Source organism: Natator depressus, chromosome 3 (assembly GCF_965152275.1).
Source record: "Natator depressus isolate rNatDep1 chromosome 3, rNatDep2.hap1, whole genome shotgun sequence".
NCBI classification, from domain to species: Eukaryota; Metazoa; Chordata; order Testudines; family Cheloniidae; genus Natator; species Natator depressus.
This window is the reverse complement of record NC_134236.1, coordinates 120215022-120240543: the sequence shown is the minus strand read 5'-3', so window position 1 is coordinate 120240543 and position 25522 is coordinate 120215022. Positions and strand designations below refer to the sequence as shown.

The 25522-nt window shown below is 42.2% G+C and overlaps 1 protein-coding gene and 1 long non-coding RNA gene across 5 annotated transcripts in view; one reads left to right on the top strand and one right to left on the bottom strand.

Moving 5' to 3' along the window:
• Positions 1–25522, top strand: part of LOC141985018 (uncharacterized) — an 86795-nt gene that overhangs the window by 35340 nt on the left and 25933 nt on the right. The gene's annotated exons all lie outside the window — the stretch shown is intronic.
• The window catches only part of TULP4 (TUB like protein 4), a 272567-nt gene continuing 255604 nt past the window's right edge, over positions 8560–25522 (bottom strand). Inside the window, exons 12-15 of the mRNA XM_074948695.1 lie at positions 24637–24730; positions 22516–22659; positions 14597–17169; positions 8560–12505 (exon numbers count right to left, since the gene is read on the bottom strand). Of these exons, the coding sequence (XP_074804796.1) occupies positions 12389–12505; positions 14597–17169; positions 22516–22659; positions 24637–24730 (2928 nt within the window). The 3' untranslated portion in view covers positions 8560–12388. The remainder of the gene's footprint in view (positions 12506–14596; positions 17170–22515; positions 22660–24636; positions 24731–25522) is intronic.

Below are 25522 nucleotides of genomic sequence, written 5' to 3'. Positions count from 1 at the left end.
AATTTCAACAGCGTCAGCAATAAAACAGCTATTTCCCTGCATTTTGTTCAAGGCTACAGAAATAGGCTTCGGGGTACTCCGCATGTGGTCAAAATTTCTCTTAAGCCCAATGTTGAGAACTTTGGCTGTGACAATGCTATTTTTTCACGATTTTGTTCACAAACTCATCAGATTAGGCCAGTTCTTGATCTAGTGCTCAAAACAGTCCACTCCTGAATTCTACTGCACGTCTTGTGGGAGAGTTCGCTTGGTTCCTCCCACTTTTTTCAGAGCAGCTGCTGCAAAGTGGTTGTTGTTGAAATTGCAAAATACTTCCATATTAGCCTTTATTTCTGGAACACTGAAGTCTTTGGCTAGGAGGTGCATCAAATGAGCACTGCAACCGTATGTTATTAACTTGGGACTCTCTCTTTACTCTCTTCTAAATAATTTCTTCTCATCTTGGATATATTTGCTGCATTGTCTGAGACCAAGCTGCATATTAGACATTTGAATTTTTTTTCAGTTTGTTATAGCTTGTACTGCTACTTCTTGTAAGTATTCTGCTGTGTGTGCATTTCTTGATGTTTCTGTAAGGAAGACATTCCCTTCTGTTGTCACACAAGCACATACAACAGGATCATTGTGGACATTGCTCCACCCATCAGTTTCACCCTCTAGGTCTTTTGCACACTGCTCAATTTCTCTTTCATACACTTTATCCAGCAATTTGCTGCAACATCTGCTCTGTTGGGTGGACTGTATCCTGATCTTAATGACAACCATGTTAATAAAGTGTGGGTTCTCAATCATACGGAAAGGAGAGTTTCTTGCATAAACAAACTGGGCAATTTTTTCATCAATTACCTCTTTTTGTAATCTGCTGGTTCTTATCACAAACTTATCTACGGTTGTTTCTGGATGATGGAGTTGTTTGTTTTCTTTTTGCTACAGGTGATTTACTGTGGCTATGTGACAGAAACACTGTCATTGGCAGATAACTCTGAAACTATAGAAAATGATGGTGATCTTGAAGGTGGATAGTCTTCAGAATCCTGTATGTTGAGGATGGATTCTCCTAAACAAAATAAGTCAATGCAGTTATTTAATTATTATTACCAGACTGCTCATTTAGTATTAGTCATTGCATTCACTGACACTGAGTACTACTTTAAAGGTGAAATTATTATAAAAGGAAGATCTGCCTATTTCAGCTATTTATTTTTTATCACAACTGCATATAAAGTGATAGTACCATAGAGTAAGAACAATATTTTTTGCTCAAACATGAGAATTCAAGAATAGTCCAGAAGGAAGAGAGGCAGTCCTTAAGAAAGAAGCATGAAATAAAGTTTACCAACCCTGAAGATCCTGCACATTCAGACATGTTCCTTTCATCATCTTCAATGCAGCTTCCTCCTGAGAAGGAACACTTCTCATGATGTTGTTTCATTCGGGTAACCAGGCCTTGCATTTCTTTGTTGCACTGTTTGCATTTTGCATGCATGCCTGTCTTACCCACAGGTAGAGGAACTTCATTAAAATATTCCCAAACTGGGTCTCCTTTATGGCCTGCTGCCATTATAGGTTTTCCCTTCTAGTGAGAATGGTATGGTAGATCTCAAATTAATGAAGACTCAGAAAGACCTCAAGACTTCTAGAATATGCTGCTCAAACAGTTTCACTTTTGTTTCTACTGCCTGTCCCTCCCTTCTCACATTTATCTCCAGACTACTACTACTTGTCCAGATCTATCCCACCCCCAACAATCTTCCAGTCATCAAACTTTTTGAAACTTTGCACTTTTAGAGAGGTAAGGGATTGACTCTGTGTATACAAATTTGCAGAGGGACAATACAGTTGAGGTCTGTTATTTCTTACCTCTATATATTTATTTTAAAACATTTTGCTGTTAACAAGTATGTTATATCTGAAGACACAAATCCACAGTTTGAGAACTGCAAAACTAAGCCTCTCTGATGGTATCTTCGAGACTGAGCACTGAGTCCCATTGGGTAGATAGAAAGATTAATTTAAATAATCTATACTGGAGCCCTATAAAATTGGGTCCCTAATCCATGAACTATTGGAACTCATTTACAAAACTTTTCTTAAGCATTACATGAATATATTGTCTCGTACTATAGAATTAGAATATTTAATCCCTATTCCATTATGAGATATCTTTGAGCTATAATGTATCTTAATTAAAATAGGTTTTTCCCTCAAAAAACATTTTATCAAAATCCAATTTTTTTATTAAAAAACAATTGATTTTTATCCACCCTGACTGCATTATCTGTAATCCTCAAGGCAAGGACTCCTGTGATCAGCATTCAGCTCAAGGCTAGATCCAGCCCAGAGATGTGTTGAAACCATGCATGTTTTCTTCAACAAAGAGTAAATTAACTTGTGAAATGGAAAGGTCAGTCAAGAAAACAGAATCATACTAGGTTTCAGAGTAACAGCCGTGTTAGCCTGTATTCGCAAAAAGAAAAGGAGTACTTGTGGCACCTTAGAGACTAACCAATTTATTTGAGCATAAGCTTTCGTGAGCTACAGCTCACTTCATCGGATGCATACTGTGGAAACTGCAGAAGACATTATATACACAGAGACCATGAAACGATACCTCCTCCCACCCCACTCTCCTGCTGGTAATAGCTTATCTAAAGTAAAGCTATTACCAGCTAAGATGCCACAAGTACTCCTTTTCTTTTTGAGAATCATACTAGTTACACAAAGGAGTCTGTCGCAGGGCGGTCTGCCCCTTTAAGGGCCCGTGGAGCAGCCAGCCCTGTTCTGAAGGAGCCCACAAGCAGCTGCTGGCAATCATCTGACCCAGCTGGACAGAATCTAGTGCTTGGGTCTGATAATTCCTAGCCAGGGGATACAAAGGAGAGCTCCTGCCCCAAAAGACTGGCTGTGACCAGGAGAGGACTGGGAGTGCACTCTCCTGTGGCTACAGCAGAAGGCTGTGAGAGGCAGGGAAGCCCTGCAGATACCCTTAGGCTTGGGAAGGTCCAGCACATTAAGCTATTGGAAACAGAGGGCTCCACAATCTGAGCTAAAGAACAGGACTGTTGCTTTTTTTTGTTGTTTCAGTTTCCCTTTTTTTGTGTTAAAGACTAAACAGAGCCCTGAGGACAGGGCTACAGACTGAACTGGGCATAGCTGATTGTTTGTCTTTGCCTGGTGATTGGGTCCACTATCCTAGAGTCCTTTTAATTGAATGGTCCCAGGGATGGGGGGAAAAGCCACTGCATCTTTGTTATCTTTAGTGTCTTTCCTTTGCTGCGCCTGGACAAATGTTATTACCGTTACATCTTCTACACATGTTGTGGATGCCTCTTTTCCAAGATAAACATTCATTTCAGTTTACAAAAAATAACAGATTATTTAAATGGCTTTGAAATCAGAGTCACACAGCAGAGTGGTCAAGGCAAAAGAAAGATTAATCTCACCAAAGCTATGCACTGAAGGGAACAAAGACACCTTTGTTTTGAGGGGAAAAAAAGCCATCCAACTGGAAAGCAATCAGAAAGATGGAGAACAAAGACATGTTATTTATGGTAGTTAAAATATAACTTGTATGGCTTTCCTCTTTGTCCAGGGGAAGTATGTGGCGAAGTTGGAAAGGATGGACATATCAAGGGATGCAACACAGTAAAACCACTTTCAAAGATGAATAGGTTGCCCTTTGGTCAAACAAAAAATAGATTTGAAAATTTGCCTCTTGTGAACAGAAGAAAAAATAAGAAATAGAGAACACACAACTGTCATGGATGAGGAACTAGATGAAGAGTCTGAAATGAACCTCACCTGATGGAAACTGCTGTTTTTTCCTTTTATAACATCATGCAGCTCCTTCCACAGCTAGGCATTTCTTTAGTTCCCCAGCCTGTCCCATTCACACTGTATCAACAGTATTGGTAAATGCTGTCAAATAGTTTAAAATATTTAAGAATGAAGGCAGGCTGTCTCCTTTCATTTCATTGTTAACACTAATCTTAGCAAAATAGTATGCCAGCCACACGGAGATAGAGTATATAACCTGATGATCAGAGAATAATAATACTAATGAGAACTGATCTAGAAAATCATTCATTTTGACTTGTGGGCTACATATTAAGTATTTAATCATAAATATAGGTTTACTACAATCTGGGCAGCTGTAGGATTTGTAGTCCCTATCTGAAGACAAATGCTGCCCAATCCAGCTCCCTCTCCACCTGCAACTGCCCTTCCCACCTCGGTGTTTGTGATATCACCCCCAACAACCTCTTGATCAGGTGACGTAACCAGAGAGCACTGGGGGCAAAGGACTCTGTGTCGACTTATATGGCATAGACAATGCCACTACTGTCTACAACACATACGAAGAGAGACACATACAAATAAGGGGGATCCACTGGAGCTCTTCATGCCCATCTGATGGGAATGCAGAAGGTGCTTGGACTCTTACTAGGATGCTTTTCCTGTACACTTAGACACTTCTTTTTCTGTCAGTCTTTGGCTAATGGGTGCATGATAAATTTGAAACTAACTTACCTCCATCTGGTTGCTAAGAGAGGGAGTTTCTATTTCTTTCCTCCCAAGTTCAGAGGCCAGCAAGGAGGACCTGCCTAGCCTCCATCCCTGCCTGGCCACCGTCATTGGGTCCTTTTCCCCTCTCTGTATTGCAGCATCTTTCTCCAGTGCAGCTCTCTGGGTGAAAAGATTCCTGTCACAGTTTCACTGCTGACCACAAAGTTCTGAACTGCAGTGGTGAAAGGGGACTAAAGTCTTGTTTATTTGATTCCACCGATTCTTGGGAAAACGACAGCAGCATTAACACTAGAGCTGTCTGCAGACTCAGCAGACAACACAGCATCAGGCTACAAGTGGATCAAGGTTATCTTTGCAACCATAAGGGCTCAAGAATTTTTAAAAAGCTGAAAATCTGCAGAAGGTGATGGTGATGTGGGACTGCAGGTCCTTCACACTGGGCAGTGACATATAAGGGAGTGGATTTTAAAAGCCCTGCCCTATTACACTTTGTACTGTAGTTCACATTTAATGTTTTATAAATATTAGCACCACAAAACAAGGTAATCCATTTTAGTCTTATTTTTGCCCATTGCTTTTTTCAGTTAAAAAAAAAAGAGGGCACACTACCAACTGTCATTGCATTTTTATTTATTAAAGATGAGAGCACTTGAGGTAACATTAAAGTTTCCAGTATGTAAGTGGCAATAAGAAAAATAACACAAATCCCCAATGTAATTTCCTTCAATTAAGAGCAAACTGCCTAATATCCAAGCACAGAAGAACATACTGTAAAAACTCTTTGTCTTTCATCTTCCCACATGAATGACAGCAGGTATGATGGGCAGGTCTCCAAATGAGCAGGGAAATCCTAGTCTAGAGACGTAGTTGTTCAGGAGAGCAAACTATAAGAAAGCTGGCTCTGGAATATTAATGTATTTCCGATTAAGACTAGTCTCCTGTTTTAAAAGCATTCAGGATGTTCAACAAGAAGCAAGATACAACAAACGAGTCAGATTTTCTAGTCTGCGAAATTTTATTAAGCAACAGCTGGACAACTCCAAATCATCAAGGAAAAATAGGGCTATCAGTCCATCTCTCAATCATGTAGACAGTAAAGAATTTGGACAAACCACATTATTAAAGGGAAACCATTAATGCTTTCTAGGTACCACCCATACAATCTATTACACAAGATACATAAAAGGAGAGGCAGATCAGGGTAAGTCTATAATTACTATGAAAACCTGGTTCTGAATGGCATATTTTAAAAAAAAACCCAACATTTCCAGAAAGATGTTTTTAAAATAGTGTACGTATGTAATAGTACGCAGCCGTGTACCAAGTTCCCCGAAGGCTTGAAAAGAACATGCTGGGTCATTTGGCTAGAGATCTCGGCACCCGCATGACTGCACACTTGTTTAAAAAAAAATAAAGCCAAAAACGGTAGTAATAAATTCAGAAATAATGTCAAAAGTTACAGTACCAAAATAATGCATTTATAAACAAATGCAAAAAAAACCTTTTTCAGGCAATACTACCGTGCCTTTTTCAATCAAATGCATCCCCATGCGATTCAACAACACTACATATTTTGCATCTACAACAAACAAGATCTTAAACACCATCCCCCCCAACACACACATCCACAAAGAAGAGAGAAAAACGCAGTAAGAAATAAAAGAATAGGAAGCAGAGGCAAAACATAGACCAAGCTAACAAAAGAAAAGAAAGGAAAATTACAAGTCTTATCAACAAGGAACCGGAAATAACACAGATTGATGGGAACTATGCTGAGCACTATTTTGATGAAATACTGAAAACGCAATCATCTGCTAACATTATACGAAAATGTTTCTCTCCATTTTATTATTATTTTTAATCTTAACACTTTTATTATTTGAACCAACTGTTAATCTGGCCATCTTTTCACAATCAGTTATCTGGCCAAAGTAAACATTCAGACAGACAGCTTTGTCACTATCCAAAACTCCTGTATTGGATTTTATTTTTAAATTTGGAGTTAGTGTAAATTGGAGGGGAACAATTAGGAACATTTACAGAACCTTTACATCTGTCTACCATTATGAATCCAATTTTTCTATGCACATTTTGGAGAGAGAAGTGGTTTGGGGTTGTCTTTCATCCCGCAAAGTCATTATGGTCCCAATTGTTCAATTGTATCTGTGTGGACAGACCCTTGCAGAGCCCCATTCAAGTCAATCTGTACAGTGCAGGAGCCTGCCTGCACAGACAGATTTGCAGAATTATGGGCATAGAGTTGCTTTTAATTTTTATAACAAAAATTGCTTCAGTGACTCCTCCTTTATCCTCTTACTTGGTTAACTGTTCTTGCTATTATTTTCCTATTTGCGCAGATGCAGCACAAAACAATCAAAACCCCAAAGCAATTCTTTCCTAAAACTTTTCTCAACATGCAGTGCTCCGTGCTGGGTTGGATTTTTTAATCCTTAAAGTTTCTGTGTGATTGTGTATTTGTGCACACTTGAAAAAATTTAATCTTAAAATGATTCCCTTTTGAGCCCACTCCTGGGAGATGGTAATATAGCGTCATTCACTCCAGCATGATACATGCAGCAACAGCCTTAAGCCCTAATCCCGGAGAGGGATTCATGTGTGAAGACCCTTGTGCCCGTACAGGATTGTACTAAAATCAATAGGACTCTGTGCTGGCAACGTAGCACTAGGTCGCCAACAGCGTAGAGTAGTTTGTGCCCTGTAGAAATAGCCACTTTTATTATAGTGCAACTAACTACTGCTCTGGCAAACACCATCTTTCAAGCTAGTAGAAGCCAAATTCTTCCCTCTTTTTTGTCAAAGCTGTTCCTCCTCCATCATGTTCACCCTTTCAGATGAAGATTTACACAGTTGCCAAATGCTCATTGGGCACCCAGATGTAACATAGCCACAAAAAACAGACTTCAGAAATACCTGCACTCAAATTATCTGAAGCAACAACTCAAAACACAAGCAAAGTCTGATTACCTCATAGTGGCAGTGAATCTTCATTGAAACATGGAACAGAAGTGGAACGGTAAACCTTGGTAAACGGTAAACTTCAAAGAGGTTGCTTAAGATGGTGGCTATTTGAAGTGGCCCCTAGTGCAAATTTACTGTACTAATACACAAGATCATTCTGACTGTATATGGAAATTGCCATGGCCTGCTCTGGGAATGAATGTAAAACTATTAACTTGACCCAATAATTTTCCTTTATGCTACTTTCATCTCCGCGCCCCCCCCACCTTATTTCTGCTATTCTAGAACCATAGTACTACGGATGAATAGTACCAGTGGCTCTCAGGATGAAATTCACTCCTCTGCAGAGGGCCGACAAGGTCTGTGTATTATTTTTTGGACCCACTTAAACCACATTTTGAGGGCTAGAGCCAGATTGTCAAATGAAATCTGGCCCCTTTGTGCCACTCAGGCAGTGCAATGGGGATGGATTCTGGCTGCAAATCCGCCAGCAGGGAAATCCCCTGGCACGGGGGAAGTCACTGCTGGTGTAAAGCTGGTGCAGTCAAGTCCTGCACCAGCTGCTCTCTCAACTCTTGGAGCCGGAGGCATGTCGGGGAGATAGGCACATGGTGGAATGGTGCTCCGCTCTGCCTATCCTCCACTGTAGGGCCAATTAAAGCTTCTCAGCTACTCTAAGCATTCCCAGGGCTGTGGGTCAGCTCAGATTAGCCTCAGAATCAGGGAGCTGTAACAGGAGCAGAACTTGACCACAACAGGCAATCTGGCCCCTTAAATAGGATTTCAGTGATGCATAGGCTGTGTATTAGCCCTCTGCACAAAGATGAATGTCACCCAAAGTGAGCCTATATAAAACACTTATTTTATACATGAACCCTCCTCTGTTCTGTACCTCAAAACCAAGGCTAGCTCTAAGAAAAGAAAGCAAATCATGATTTGTGTTTTTTAAACCATCTCTGTGACTGAAAAAGCCAGTTAAAACATAATGGGAAAATACACAGTATAGAGGACAGATTTCTGCAGGCCCCCCCCCCCCCGCCACCAAAAATCTACACTGTATGTAATCTACAGAATCCCCAATAGCATATCTACTTTTTCCAACTGCCTGATAAACAAGATTCTTCCCTACGTTATAAAATGTTGAATATTGTCCAGCAAAAAAAGTCCTATACACATTCTTAAACAATTTCTTGCAGCAAAACATATTGCTAGCAAACAATTAATTACAAAGATCCTCTTTTCATATAAATAAGAAAGTGTGTATAACTCACTGGTACATAGTAATAAAATAAACCCTAAATCACTTATTACATTAAGCAAGATAAATAATTTGACTCAGACATTAACAGGAAATTTGCATTAAATTATCTTTAAAAAATAACTCAACCCCTCAAAAAAAACAAAACATAAGCCCCTTGGCTTAACAATTATTGCACAACTAAAAAAAAAAAGCTTTTGAAAACCATATTGAACTACTGGAAACTATTGTACGTATAAAAGAATTAGGTAATTCAGAACACGTTGCTATTTTCTTCCTAGAAGAACTTACAATTGTCTACACAAAAACTAAGTTGTAACACTTAAATATAAAATGTAAAATTAGTGTTTTGGCTTGAACGCAACAGCGATCTTCATGATTAAAATCATCCTAGTGGAAGTATTAGTTTGGAGGGCTTTTAAAGTTGTTTCTTAAATTTTCTCTCAACATACGAAGAAAAAAAAGGAGAATGATCATTATGACCTGCTGTCTTCATAATTTAAGACGCAACTGTACACTCATAATTTAGGACCCAGTTGTCCATATACACAACTCAGTTGACTTCAGCAGGAATTGTGTATACTTAACTGAGGGCAGAATCTGTCCCTAACCCTAGGTAGTCTTTATGCCATTAAATTGTTGCCTTAAAGGGACACTGTCAACATACTTACAGAAGAAAAACTCTTTACCTTATAACATAAAAACAGAATGAACGTTAGAAATCACCATTTTCACCATTTGTGGTGTTTGTTTTTGTGCTTCCGTAAGGTGGGAACAAGGCCTTCTTCTATGTCTGGAAAGCTCCAAGACCCTGTGTGCTACCAGAACCAAATACCAATGGATCCTGGATAATAAAACTAGACTGGCAGGTTTCACTTAAGTTTTCGCCACATTTGCTTTCTGGTTTTCCTGCATTTGCACATTGCTGCTGTTAATTTGGTTCTTAATACTGCAGGGGAATGTTCAAAAAAAAAGACTACAAACCTTTGCCTGGAAAGTTAAAGAAAACAACAGTATGAAAACAGTTCTGTTTAGATGAGGTATGCTGAGCACAAACACATGCAAACATACTTAATTCCATCAAATCTGCATTCTTGGCCTAAAACTAGTTGACAATGTCTCTTTAAGAGGATTATTTCTAAAAAGCAACAGAACACCTTTCCTCCTAAAAGAAGAAATGAATCAATATGCTTTTGGCCTCAACATGTTCAGTGCACACTTCTCAATATTCCAATACTGCTTATGAGTTGCTTATGGGATTAATTAGAGCTATTCGGATCTCTTCAGAAGCACCATTGGGTCAAGCCCCGCAATCCTCACTCATATGGGTAGTGCCATTGAAATCATGTGAGTAAGGAATAAGCCTGTTGCCTAGACAGCACGTAATTCTGCACTGACTTTGGGCCCAGTCTCGCTCCCACTGAAGTCGATGACAAACTCCCACTGATTTCAAAGTCAGCAGGACCAAGCCCATTTGATCCGTCTACCTCCTCCTCCACACACACTCCAGAAGCTGTTACTAAAATCAGCTACTAAATAACTGTGGAGGTGGGGTTCCTCTGTAACAGAAAGATATATACCTAACTGATGGAGTTTCAACAAAAGTGAATACATAAAAGCAAATAGAAGAGTTAATGCCAAGGGAAATATTGGGCTTGATCCACTCCCATGTGCAAGCAGAGACTGCTGAGCCCCACGATGATACAGGGATTATACCACCATTCTCCCCAGGGGCTCCATGACAGAAGGGCAGCATTATCTTGCAGGTGGGTCTTTTTGGGGCCACACTGGTGGAGATTGCTTGGGAAATCATCTGAATCAGCACATCCCTAGATATCCTTGTCAAAACCTGTCTCTGGCCAGCATTACCTACCCTGTGTTGTCTGGTTTCAGAGTCCCCAGTGGAGGTTGGAGCCAGGGAGCTGCTGCATCCCTTCCTCCACTGGGGGTCCTGGGCCCGCGATGGGTTCCCTGCAATGAATCAAGACTACTTAGCCTAGCCTACCTTTACAGACATTTCAAACAATCACAGTGATGTATTTTACTCCCTTGGTGTATGGTTTGTGTTTCAAACAAAGTTATGAAGGGTTTCCTAGTAAGGAGTAAAACTGAGGTTTACAGACAGAGATAAACCAGCCACTACCCCATCTTTCTAAATGTGTTCTGATTTGAAAGAGTATTTTTAAAGGAAATCTACAGTTACATTTTGCAACCTACTGTGGATTTAATTTAATGAACAATCAGGGTTTTCATGTGGTACCGGGGAAGCATTTCCAAATCAAACTGTATTCAACAGAGAAATGGGTGTGCATGTGTGAGAGAGAGAGAGAGGGCACTAGAGCAATAAACAGAATCTCTCTCCCCTAAAGCAACCCACTGAAACACCTAACGCAGGCTTCGACTTCTATAAGACAGATTTGCAGTTAGAAACAGTCTTGTTACTGTATATAGTTGATTAAAAAGCCATAACCAGCTATATAAATTTTGGCTTCCCGTTCTGTTTTTGGACTGTTAACCATTCAAACTACAGCCTATAATGCTCTACTCCAATAGGAGATCGGTGAAAGGGGCGGTACTCTCCAATATTTTCTTCCTTTTCTCCCTTTTTTCCAAGCAGCAGTGATGAGAAATCCCCTACTGTCATCACATGCCTTTCTCTTTCCCAATTAAAGCAATGCTCTGATTCACCATAGATTTAGAAGAATTTTACTCACTGGGCCCATTTTATTTATTTTAACAATTTTGTTCTTAACGTGTAAACATCTTTTAGTGAGGAGCAGGTGTAGCCCTTGCCCATGTGTGACACCAGGCTGCATCACGTACTACACACGTGTAGTACAAGTCAAAGAATACTGCTTACCTATACATGTACATATGCAACTCTCACAACTCCTCCCTCCTCTGTTCTCCATCATCTAGTGAAACACATTTATCCCAAGTAACAGCACACACAAAAAGCAGACACAAACTTCTTCGATGAAATGTGTTCTGAAACCATCCAATGTAACAGTTTTGTTTCTCTTCTGAATAATACATCAGTATTTATAAATTAAATATTGACCTTCGTAAACCTCCTTGGTACCTGCAGTGCTCAGCTATGATCAGAGAAGAAACCTGTGTCTTCAAGTATTATAGCTTTTTTTTTTTTTTCCTGCTATCACTGATGTAGTAGTACAAACTGGACCAGAAAAAAGGTTATGTTCCCTGTTTTAAAAAGAACAGCATGATATAAGGCAGTCTACCAAAGAGAGCAGTCTTTTTTAACCCCGCTACGAGCTTACATCAGCTACTGCAGCAAACACAGCAGAACCACCACAACAAGCCAAAAGCCACATTTCCCAACATAACACTGAATGGCTCTCACCCGATGCTCTTTCTGAAACCCCAGCACAATGTTAAAAAAAAAAAACCCACAAAAAAACAACCCAAACAAACAGCTCCCCCACCCCAATAATGACTAAAGTTAATGCCCTCTTTTGGGCACCAAGAGATTTTTCCAGTTTTACTGCCTTCTTCACTCCCTGGCGCCTTTGTGCACCAAAAACAGGCCGCCCTGACATTTTCCAGTTCGGACCTTAGGAGAAGTTTTTGTTAACGTTTTTCTCTCTCCAGTCTCTGCTCTTTTCATTTGAGGCGTTGAGTCACATTAGCCAGAGCAACTGCAAAGGCCTGCACTGCAGAAAACGGATATTGAAAGTCCAAAATGTAAGCATTGCCATCAATCCTTCCGAACTGCATTACCTGGGGAAGGGTGGAAGGTGGAGGGAAGGAAAAAAACAAGGAACAAGAGGTCAATAGAAGGGAGAGACCAAGAAGTAATAAGGCAAAAAGCAAGACTGTGATATCCTTATTCATACTGAATAGTACCTTACTCCATACAAAATCAGTGGGGCCAGTCGCAGAACAAAGTACAAGTATGAGTGAGGACATCACAATCTGGCCCATAGAAATCTACTCTGTAGAGGAAATACACAGCCTTAAAAGACCCAGGGTCAGATTCAGCCATGGTGTAAGTGGACTTAACTCCACTGAAATCATTGATGCTGAGTCAGGACTAAGGTCCGTACCATCTGCTCCTTCAGACAAATCAGAGGAGGATCTCCACAGGGGATCCTCAGAGAGAGATCCCACTGCATCACCCTATCAGGAAGGCAGTTTTATCCCAGGAGAAAGCCACAGCAGGCTCTGCCCCAAACCTGGCAGAACTCCTCTGACCCACGTGGGTCCCTGGCATATGCATAAGGCCAGGGCCATCTGCACAGAGGCCCTTTGACTCTAGACCACCTCTGGGGGCCCTCCAAATTCCTTGGAAACTGCTACCAGGGCTTCCATGTGGCCACAGCACACCCAGGAAATTATAGGCGAGGAGCTCTGAGGGAAAGATTTTACTTTTTTTATTAATTTTTATAAGACCAGAAGGGGGACAATTTGCATCACTCCAGCCTGCTCACGTCTCCCTCTAGCTCACCAGTCTCCATCCTTTCCCCAAGCACAGCTCCGGAGCAGTATGAAGAGGCCTCTATAATCTCTGGTGGTGGTGTGCAGACCTGCCAAAGGTCACACACCTTACATGACACTCACGCCTATTCCTTTGCTGTCTCTTTCTGATGATCATGATCCCTTTTGGGCCTTAACATCTATAGATCTATAAATCTGGACCCCGGCCTCCAAGACAAGGGCAGTACAAGCTGAAGGGGAAACTGGCATATATCATATTGGGTAGAAACCAATGTCACTGCTTTCGTATTTGTCCTTCTGAAGTTATTAGCCATCTGTTTTTTGGACAGTATCAGTGGTCAAGATAGGTAAGCAAATTAACATTTCCATTGGTTTATGCTGACAATCTATCTTGGTATTTCTATGTCCCTCATCACTGCAGTATCCGAACCCCCCACGGTTATTAACATATTTTACCCCTGGGAGGTAGGCAAGTACTATTCCCATTTTACAAATACGAAACTGAGACACAGAGAAAAAGTGACTGACTGAAGGTCACACAGGCAAGTCTGTGACAAAGCCAGGAACTGAACCCAGCTCCCTTGAGTTCCAGTCCAGTGCCTTAGCCACTATACTAGCCTGTCAGCAGCCCACTAAGGTCTGGTTTTGGTGTATTAATGTCCCACTTGGACAAACTGAGAGAACCTCATTCTTCTGATTTTGGTTTTCTGAAATATCTAAAGACCTCTTCTTCATGAGCAGCACACGATCCTCCTACTCCAATGGGAGGGCCATAGCTTCTGCTCCTCTGGATATAAGAACCAGCTGGCCTCCTCACAGGTACTGTTGGTCACTGTTCATTGGGAGTGATTTGGGGTTTGGTGGGAGACTGGTTGCTTGCTCACATCTTTATCTCTGCTTCCTTATGTATTTGGGGGGGGGGAGAGAGAGTATATATACTGGGATTCACTAATGCTATCAAACTAGCTATCATGAGCAATTTCTAACTTGATTTTTAACTGCAACTGGAGTTTGCAGTATTAAGAGCAAAATTCTTGGATTTTTCCCTGTAATGCTGTAGGTTAAGACTATTTACTAAAAGTACATTTCTTTAGAAGTGATAAATAGTGAGATTAAAAGAGAGCTTTTCCCCGGGTCTGACAGGAAAAGGATATAAACATGCTTTCATTGTATATATGTAAAGGCTGAACATCATTCTTAAAAACTGCTGATCACAGAGCTACCAGCAGAACTAAGAAGCTCTTTATAGAAGCGCAGGAAGATTTGTGTAAGTTAGAAGCACAGTGCAGCACCCCACTCTCAGAGATAAGGGAGCAGAACAGAGTATCTTTCCCCCCGGGCACCTTGTCACTGCAATTGCTGCTGCCATCCTACCTGTCGTCCTTCCAGCTCAATCTGGAAGTTTTTTGCAGACTCCTGGGTCACCCGTCCTCCGAAGTCCAGCTGATACACCTGTGTCGCCTCGTTCCACAAGGGCTGCTTGTTGGCCATCACATACACAAAGCCCTGGCTTCCCAGTCTCCCATCCTCTTTTTCATTGGCCTTCCGGCACTTGAACTCATCCAGCTCACTGGCTGTCCTCAAATTCCTTTTGGTTTTCCATCCCTTTTTGCTGCCTTGGCTCTGGTTCATCAGTTCATCCCCACTGATAAAAATCTCTGGCTCACTCTCTGAACTGTCCTGAAACTCATTCGTCTTGTTCAGCTTCTTTGACTTCAGCTGGTCCTTCTGGCTCTTGACTTTCTTCTTCTCCCTTCCTAGCCTAGGGCTGGATATTAGGGAGTTGAAGTCAGTCAGTGTCCTTGCCTCCTTTTTGACCTTGCCCTCTGTGATAGCCTGCACATTTCCTTCCTCAGCTCGACTATCCAGGCGCTTCCGGTTCTTTTTCCCAAACTTGTCTGTCCGTTGAGGAATGGGACTTTCTGTGAGGGAGAGAACCTCCTGGAAGGTGTCTGCTGTCTCCACCATTACTTCTGTGCCCACATGACCCTGAAGCTCTGCTGGCGGCGGAGACATAACTGGCTTCTCCACCACAAGAAGGGACTTGGGGGGCAAAGTGCCTTGGGAATTCTGTACAGGTGGGCATGCACTGTAGGAATTCCATGGGTGCAAGGCTATTGGTGGCAGCTGTAAACTAGAGCAAGTGCTACTTCCTGGATACATGGGTGGCAAGGGGCAATAGGAGAGGTTAGATGGATAACCTGGCTGAAGCACTACAGTTGGCTCTTGTTGTGCAAACTGTGTTGGGGCCAGAGCTTCTTTGGGGGAGCAGGGGGCCTGCATTCCCTGGAGAGGAGGGGCACTGTAGTTTCCTGGATAAGGTACTCCAACCCCATAACTCATCTGGAAAGTGGCAGTGGGACTGGTTGGAGATTTGGGGGAAACAAATGACACTCGAGACATATCAAGATGCTGAGCTTGCCCTATTAGGGGAGCAGGTTTGAGAGGATTGGGCACTGAACTTTGAGCTGTCCTTTCCTGAGGAACCCATATCTCCTCACTCACCATAGGATCCCATTGGTACGGGGGTGGCCGCTTCACACCAACGGCAGCCTCTGTCAAGGCTACAGGCATGTGCCTTATTGATTTCTCCACTGGACAGTGCTGAGAAAGTGCCTCATCCTCTGTGAAGGCAGAATTGATATAATCGGTCCGATCACGAGAGTTATCAGGTGGGCTCAGCAAATTGTATGAGGACTGGGAGGCCAAGGGCGAAGTACTGACTGAGTGAGCAATGACAGAGCTGTGCTGGGAACTGCTCCCAGTGGTTACGTCAGGCCTCATACTGCTAATACTGGAAGTGCTGTTGCTAGCATTGGCATTACTGATGTTCCCACCACTGCTGCTACTCGTGTTGCTGTTACTGCTGCATTGGCTACAGGTGTATAAAGCTGTCGGTGCCCTCTGCTGGTACTGTGCTGTCACAACATTGCTCTTAGGTTTTGGTGGATGTTGTAAAGTGGCTCTTTGGCTGTCGACCAACTGAGCCATTTTCAGAGCTGCCTCTCTGCTGTTCCTCCGCAGAGTAGCATGGATAATGCTACTGTCCAGCCTCTGTGTGATGCTACGGCCCTGCGACAGCTGGCTGGCAATTTCTGGGTAAGGTGGTGGATCCCCAGTCGGTATAGAATAACGAGGAACCGTCAGCCTGTTCAGGGTAGCACTGGAACAGGGCTGCTGGATTTTCTTCTCTGTTGCTGTAATCCTTAAAGTGGCAGAGCTGCCGGGACCTGGCAGGGTATAAGTGTTCAGCATCCTCGTTCGAGGCCGGCACACCTCTTCTACATTCCCACTGCTATCAAAGGTTGTTATTCGCTCATAGCCAAGAGGGGTCTGATAATGTCCTGCTGGATAAAGGGAAAAGTCTCCCTTTTTCAGACAGAGATCCATAGGTGGCTGGGGCGGGATAGGCGGGGGAGGTGGTGGTGCAGTGGGAGCAGCTGGTATGGTTCCAGGATAAGGAGGGGGCGGGTTCATTTTGTTCAGTTGTATTTCTTGTGCAGTGCTGAAGACAACAGCGTCCCCTTCTGCCAGCTGCTGCACTGGCCGTAAAGTTTTTGCCTTTTGGTGGTGTTCGTGGTCTCTGTCTCCGTCTCTGTGATCCATTATCGCCATCTGTATTGCACCCTGCGGCTGCAGGGATAACTGAGGCGGTGCCTGGATGATGCGCCCCATTTCCACTCCTCCAAAAATCACCTGTCCTGGATTGGAGTACCTGCTTGAGACTGGGTACTGCACTGCGCTATCACCCACATGCTCTGTCGTCCCCACAGCTGTCGTCTGATTGGTCAAGACATCCAACTGCACGTTCTGATTGGCCAACAAGGACTGGACTAGTCCTATGCTCTGAGTCGGTGACATAGCTTGCGCTGAGCTGTGAATAGGAGCAATAGGGATATTGACGGTGCAGGGCGGGTTGTTCTCAGGGACTCCAGATGCTCCAGTTACTGCAATAAGAATCAAAATAAGCACAGTTTAAAGACTGCTATAATCAGAAAGGAAAAAAGGAGATTATTAGATTCCCTCCTCGTGTGCTGCAAAATAACTTTATTTTATCTGTGCTACTGGCAATCTGGTAATCCATAATATATCATCATTCATACTCCAGCTAATGACAATCATTTCGGCCCTGATCCAGCAAAGCACTTAAATATGCATGTAACTTTAGGCAAGGAAGTAGTCCCAGATTAAAGTCAATGGGACTACACATGGGTTTAAGTGTTTTCCTGGGTTAGGGCTTTGTACAGCGCTATAAATTTATGTGGCAATTTCCCAACAGACAGGAAGGCGCAAACTTGTCATCTAAGGTAGACAAGACACAGAACGACCGTTCAGGAAAGGGAAGGCTGAGGCTGGTGAGGACGATGATTCATGGAAATAGTAAATTTTTAGGGGGCATTTGAAGGAGGAGACAGAGATGGACAAGAAAAGTTAGAGTATTGCAAGAGCGCAGGACAGCATGTAGGGGTGACAAGGGCAACAGTACCACAAGAGAAATGGGAGGATCATAGGGAGAGAAAGGGTGGGATGGAGGAAATGAAATGACAGGCAGCTACAGTCACTATGATTGCCAGGTATTGGATTTGATGCCGTAACAGACAGGAAGCCAATGAAAGGATTCAAGGATAGGGTAAATTGGTCAGAGCACTGGGGAGGGAAGATGACTTTAGCAGCAACATTTTGAATAGACTGGAACTGGGATAGGTGAAAAGCCACGTGTAAGAGAAGGTTACAATCATCAATGTGAAAGGGCCCAGGTGCAAATGAGGGTTTAGCAGTGGAGATAGCGAGGAAAGGATAGATTTTGGTGATATTCATTAGAAAGTAGCAACAAGACATGGAGCTTGATCCAGCTCCCATTGAAATCAACAGCAATGTTCCCATTGACTTCAATGGGAGCAGGATCAGATCATTAGCAAGAGACTGAATATAGTGTGAGGAGAAAAAGAAAAAAGAGTCAAAGAGGACACTGAGATTTTGAGGACAGGAGACAGAAGAGATCATAAAGTTGTCAATGGAGACTGAGAAAGGAGAAGGTGCAAAGAGGTCAGGAGGAAAAATAAAGGGCCATATTCTTAGCTGATGTAAACTGCTGTCACTCAATTGATTTCAGTTTACACCAATGTAGGGTGTGGCCCAAAAAATTCAAGACTGAGCTTGGAACTAGTGGTGCTACTCCTAGAGGAAGTGCTTGAATGGTAGCTTGTGATGCAAAACTCGGTAGATGGGGAGAGGTTTGGGGTAGAGAGGTAGATTTGAAAGTAAGGGAGTGAATGAGAGTCCAGAGTATAAGAGATACCAAGAGACTGAGGGCAATGAGGAGCCATTGAACCAAAAGAGCACCAATTCACAGAAGGCAAGAAAGAACAAAAATAGATGGGAGAAGAAAGAGTGCTCTACAGTGCTGAGGGAAGCTGACAAATCACAACGACAAATGAGGATCACTGACCTTGGCCAGGATTGTTTCAGTGGAGTGGAAAGGACAGAAGCCAAATCGGGTACCTCCTTTTCATTTCTGGCAACTTCCCATGAGCTATCGACTGCCCTCCTGCTTCCCTCAGACCATCCCAAACCACCAGATATCCTCCTGTCTTCCTCTCAACACCTCCTGTACCCCCTACCAAGCCTCAACTTGACACCTTCCTATCCAAAACACATTCTTGCCCCTATAGCCCCTAAAGTCCTTGCATCCTCATAGGATTATCTTGGAAAAGTTTTTTTCTAAAATGTTGGTACCTTTGGATCAGGGACAGAATTAGTGAATGAGAGTGGAGTGCGAAGGATGGGGATTAGTGGGACAGTGAGAAGGGAAAGAAAAGGAGTCAAAATGAGAAGAAGTGGCAGAGTTAAAAGGAAACACATGGTGCCAACAAAAGGAAATGAAGGCAGAGAGGGAAAGAAAAGGCTAAGAGACTAGTTTCATCACCACTGCAGTGAGTAAGGGAGTCAAGTCACACTGTGATGTGGATTAACACAGAAGCCTTATTAAACTCTCCCCTTTGTTAGACTTCACCTTTATACAGTGCAATTAATTCTGTACCAAAGTTGAAGCACAGGTTTGATTTCTGGCAATATCTGACCTAAATGGACAGTATGATAAGCAAGGGATAATTATTGCACCAGCAATTACCCCAAGAATCTTGCAAAGTTCCCTGATGATGATTCTTAAATAAAAGACATGAAGGATGACTGGTGAATTAGAACTGGCATTTGTATGTAAATCTATTACGTTTGTCTCCATGATTATTAGAATGTATGATACCCATAGAAACATGGGACCAAATCAAACCCAGATCCATCTAGTCTGGAATACTCTAGTCATGGCCAATACCTGATTCTTTTGTATATCTGCAAAATTCTACTCACCCACTCACCAAGGATAACTTTTTTTCTGATAGCATTAGCTTTTTCATCAACATCAATCATCATGGCAAAGGGTAGGTGAGTAGATTTTTGTGGCTGGGCTGGTAAATTTTCAGGGCAATTCTGTCAGGTTGTTTTAGAGGAAGGGAAAAAGCTAAAACAAACAAACAAAACCGTAAAGTATCTGGCCAGCTGTGCAAAATATACGTTTGGCCTGTCATACATTTTTTTCTGATGGCTACAGGTTATCAATTTATGCCCTGAAGCATGAGATTTGATTATCAAGCTTTACACTCATCCAAGTAAAATTTCCATTTGCCATCATGCTGTCAGATATCCCGAAGTGTTTAAATCTAGCAGGAGTTTCTCACATTCCTCGATGGCTTTTTCCCAATTGATTTTTTGCATAATATGCAAATTAAATCAATTCATTGTTCATTTTCCTTTCAAAATCATTAGTGGTTATATTAAACTTGCCCCTGGGGCACCTCACTATTGACTGCTCTTCAGCCCAAGAGCAGCTGTTTACTATAGCTTTAGTTCCTAGTGCTTAAGCACTATTTTTAAGCTACAAGATATTCTTCATTACCTCATGGTTATTTATTTTCCTTAATAGTCTCTTATAGGAGACCTTGTGGGAAGCTTTTTGAAAATCTACATAAACTCTATTTGCTAGATCAGAAGTGAATTTTCAGGAGATATTTGACAGAAAAGAGAAGAGGAAGATTGCTGAGGAGAACAGGACAGTATGTTTTTTTATCCGCTTTTAAAGAGTTCTATCAGATCTCATAGTAGTTTGATCAGATGAGGTTATACTCAGGGGTGAAAGTGAGCTGGTACGGGCCGGTACTGCGTACCGGTAAGAACCCGCACCGGCCCATACCCAGCCCACATTAAAGTGTTGCCACGGCAGTGTTGCCGCGGGGGAGGGGGAGAGGAAAGGGGCAGCAACGTTAAAGCGCTGCCGCGGCAAAGGACCGTCCTTAAAGCGCTGCCGCGGCAGTGCTTTAACTTCACTGCCCCTTCCCCCTGGCAGGCCGCCGACAGAGGAGGCAAAAGGGGCAGGGACATTAAAGCGCTGCCACAGGAGCGCTTTAAGGATGGTCCTTTCCCGCCACCGCGCTTTAATGTTGCTGCGCCGCCCCCCTCTACCCTCGTCAGCGGGGGCCGCATTAATGTTAAAGCGCGGCCGAGAACCCTGCAGCGCTTTAACGTTCCTGCCCCTTTTGGCCCCCCGGCCACCGACAGGGGGGGTGCAAAGGGAGCAGCTGCCCCAGGGCCGGCGATTTAAAAGGGCCTGGAGCTCCAAATGCTACTGCTGCTATGGCAGCAACGGCATCCGGAGCCCTGGGCCCTTTAAATCAACACAAGAGCCCTGAAAGGCGCGGGCCAGCTGGACTGGAAGGGCTGGCTGGGGGATGCTGACCCCCCCAGCCCTGTCCCTTCCACCCACGGCCCCGCCCCTTCCGGGGGCTAGAGCCACCCCGCCCCGTACCGGTAAGTGGCCTCAGTTACTTTCACCCCTGGTTATACTTGTCCAAATATTGCACTGCACTTTCCTTAACTCTCCCCCAGTCTCCTTAAAATGGAGGTGAGGTTCACACAGCACGTCTTTTAGCTCTTTTCAAATAAACGGATTAGGCATTACAGATCCAGTCCAACTCTCAGTGAAGTCCATGTGGGTCTTTCCATTGATGTTCATGGCAGCTGGATCAGGCTCCATGTTAGGAAATATCTAATGCTGAGAACAGCAATTGTTTTCAAATACATACTAAATCCCCTCCTCCATATCTCCACAGCTTTGTGCCTTAGTTCCTTCAATGTTCTTGGCTGAACACCATCAAAGGCCTGGTGATTCAGCAAAGCACTTCAAGCATCTGATTAGTCCCATTGAAGTCCATGGGGCTACTTTGATGCTTGAAGTTAGACATACTGTCAAGTGCTTTAAGAGATCAGGGCTTTAGGGCCCAATCCAAAATCCCAGGAAAGGCAACAGGAGCCTTTCCCGTTGGTCTTTGGACCAATCCCTTATTGGTTTGTAATTTTTCAACTTTCTTCCACACCTTCCTCCTTAAAGAGACTTGAGTCTCCATGAAGCCACACTTTGGATTCCCATGAAATGTGACCATGGAACAGGAATTTCCCCATTGCCCTCTACACTATAGGAATGATGCAAGCAAAGTAATTTAAATGATTTGCTGCTGCGCCAGCCTCTTTATTTGCATGGCTTAATTTTACAGAAGGAGATCCTGGTGCCTCCACCTGCTTTCATTTGCCACGTCTGCATCCTCAATTCTGCCTGCATTGCTGGGGTCTCCCATTATGTCTCTCACGTCTGGGCCGGATAATCATGTACACATCATCCCAGATTGTAACATTAAAAAGAGGCTACTCAAATATTCCTGCCATCCTTTTAAATATAATTATAAATAAAAAACTGAATGAGCATATCACATTTTCCAGTTGAGCAGAGTCCTCGCTGCTCTGGGAATCTCAGCTCCTCTCAAACCCAAGTGTCTGGCACAGCAGTGCTGTGTGCTGCTGCTGTCATATCCCAAGAATGGGTCTGATAGGCTTCTACAATATTAGTTCCCCACAGATGTATATAAAGGGTTTCACTCTGTGGAGAATTCCTGTAGAATTTAATAGAGGATGTTTAACTTTCTGCTGAACTTTAAACTAAGCAATGGAATTTCTTCATAGGGATGTAATTCTCTAATAAATTCTATAGGCTTTTAAATGGAATGTCTATAGAAACCTGTTTAGTTTCAATCCTATTAAATTCTATAGGACCTTTCCGTAAAGGGAACTCACAGAATACGGATTTGCTCTGTTTGTTTATTTACAGGGGTGGGGCCAGGGAGTGAAAGAATCTGTCCTCAAAACTAGCCAAACCCATGGAATTGTGCAGACATTGAATTCAACCTCACCTGGTAAATCATCTTCATCTTCACTGAAAACATTGGGGTTGAAAACAGGCAGGTTAATATAGTCCATGGAAATCTTACGCACTTCAGGGAGATAAATAGTCATCTGCCTGGGCTGGAGATGCAGCAAACTGGTTTTATAAATCACTTGGAAGGGGGGGGAAAAAGAGGAAAAATACTTATTAGATAGAGAGGCTAAGAGAAGATTCAGAGTTCAACAGAACAGAGAACCAAGAAAAATCAATTCAAAGCAGAGAGTAGGGATGGAATTGATTTTATGTAGTTTGGTTAACAAACAAATATATGTACTTGTGTTTAACTAAACAATCATGAAATACATTACAGTAGCAGGACTTCAGAGATGGTTCCTTACTGCATGGAAGTTTTCTGGGATTGTTTTTTTAGTTACTCGTCCTTAACTAGAAGCAGCATCACTTTTGTTACCCATTCTATAGGAGTTTAGAGCAACACAAATATTGAATTTCTACATGTCAGTACAACAGGCCATTGGAGCCAGTTAATATTTTTCACTGGATCAAGGGGAGAAGGAAAAGGGTTATCACCTCCTAAAGGATTTTTTGTCCTGTTTCCCCCTAAATCTCACTATGTAAAAATGTGAGGGTCAATCCTTGCAAATATGGGATTGTAAAAATATTGTTATATAATGGAGGGAACATCCCATACAGTTATGCAACACCGCTCCTTAGTCAGTAGGAGGGACCGTCGCTGACAGACAAACACTGCTCCTATCCCAAGCAAAGGAACTCAGGAAGCTTGTTTAACATAGCCCAGTGACGAGCATGGCATCAATACCTAGGAATTTGATCCTGCATCCTTTGACATTAATGGCAACACTCAGTGGGTGCAGGACTGAGACCTAGTTGAATTAGATAGGTATTATTTTGAAATTTAATTAATTCTTCCATGACAAGAGATGAAGCCCTGTCTGCAATGTAAAGCTGCCCTCCTCTGGCATAATCTCCCAACACTCTTGCCCTCCCAAGGAGGTTAATCCCCTCAGGCGCACACTTTCTCCACTGGTACAGGGTGGTGCAATTTGCACCTCTCTTGTGCCGGCAGGAGAGTCAAGCCCTGCATTAAATAGTAGTACTGTAGTTACTTTAAGACTCCAGTTCAGGGTGGCGGGGCTTTAAATAAAGATACTTCTTCAAATAAATTTGAAAGCTAACAGCAATAATATCCACTTTAGGGTTAAATATTCACATTGTTCAGGCTTTCAACAAGAGATTCAATGAAAACTCCAGAGATTAGTGACATCCCATTAAAAAGCTACTCTGTACAAATCTTTCATAAGTAACAAAGATGGGGCCAAACCCAAACAGCCATGGGGAAATTTTGATCTGGATCCAGTTCAGAGCATTGTTGCCTGGTCCCATCTCTACTAAGTAAGAATATACAATTAAAAAAAGGGGGTTTTCAAAAGAGTTTTTAGAAATTCCTATAACTGCTTCACCCACACTCCAATTTTGCCACCCTTAATCATGCTGAATGGGACCTTATTCTGCTCCCACTGACATCAAAGGGACTGCACTTGGAGATAAGGCCTGCCCAACATAAGGGTAGGAGAAAGGGCCCTAAGTGGATAAGGCTGCTTTCAGTGAGGGCAACCATTTTGCTGCTGTCTGTCTAAGCAAGAGAGCTGTGTGACCATGCAAATACTTGACTTCCCCCATTAAAAGCTCTGGAAAAGTTGCTGTAAGGTAAGATCTTTTTTAAGTTATTTTGTTATGTATAATAGTTGTTAGAACCGTTGTAAAAAATAATACATATTTTTTTTAAAATTATAGCACTTACCTTACAATAACTTAGAAGCTCCCTGATTTCTGAAGTTTTCTAACTGGAAGGATTATTCTTTCAATCCTAGTTCAAATAACTGAACTGTCAAAATGGTAGGTTCTGGTTTGATTCTTAATGGATCTTTTTTGACTGAGTTGTTGTTGGATTTAGAGATTTAAATGGCGATTACACTGAAATTTCCCTGGGACCGAGATTAACAGCATTACTGAAGCAGGCTCTTCATCATTTTAAAGAAAATCGTAGGGAGCGTTTGTTATTTGTTAGCAAGAGCTCAACATTGGAAAAATCAAGAGGGGTCAGTTTTACCTGCACCAAGGTTAGTTGGTAGGAAAGCAGCCAAACCCACAATTTTAAATTTGGTTCCCCAGATATTAGATGTGACCTGAGCAAGGTAGTTGTGCTGCAAAGGGAGAAAAAAAAAAAAAGGTTTAAAGTTTATTTGGCTCCTACAAAATCAGCAAAAGTAAATATTTGTTTTCAAAAAATAATATAGCACTGCTTTGTAGAAACTCTAATGATGAAATATCTACACGTAACTCACTTATACATATTACTGTCTGCTCTCTTGTGATCCTTACAAAAATATTCGGAGCACTAAAGCTATTTCAAATACAAGACAATTTCATCTCATTCTCTTTTATGCAGTGGCCTAATGTCTCTAACCATCCACTAAGTACACCCCTTCATTCAGGACTGTATTTTGCTACTGTCCCATTTTGCTATCTGGCCACCATCACAGTAGCTCGCATGAATCAGATATATGGCAACCACACAAACAACTTGGTGGAAGACCTGGCAGCAGGGATAACTGGAGAACACTGCAACTGGCCAGTAAGATCCTTGCTTCTCCCACACAATAGCATAGTGTATCATTTGTATATCTTTGCAGTAAACAATCACAAGATAGCATATAATTTTCTCATTGGATTTTATGTTTAATAACCACTTAATGAAGAATAAATACAATAGAAAGGAATTAACAAGCATTTATACAGCGTATTTTTCCAGAGATCCCAAAGCACTGTACCACAGTGAGTACATTATTATATTATCATTTTAATTGATGGGTAAGTGTCATGGCTTCTGGACTTCTGCCCTATTTTCTATTGCTGATATATAAGTGATCCAGAACAATTTACAAGCCAAGTGTTACCATTTGCGTATTTTAAATACAGAAAGTATATAAAGAAAT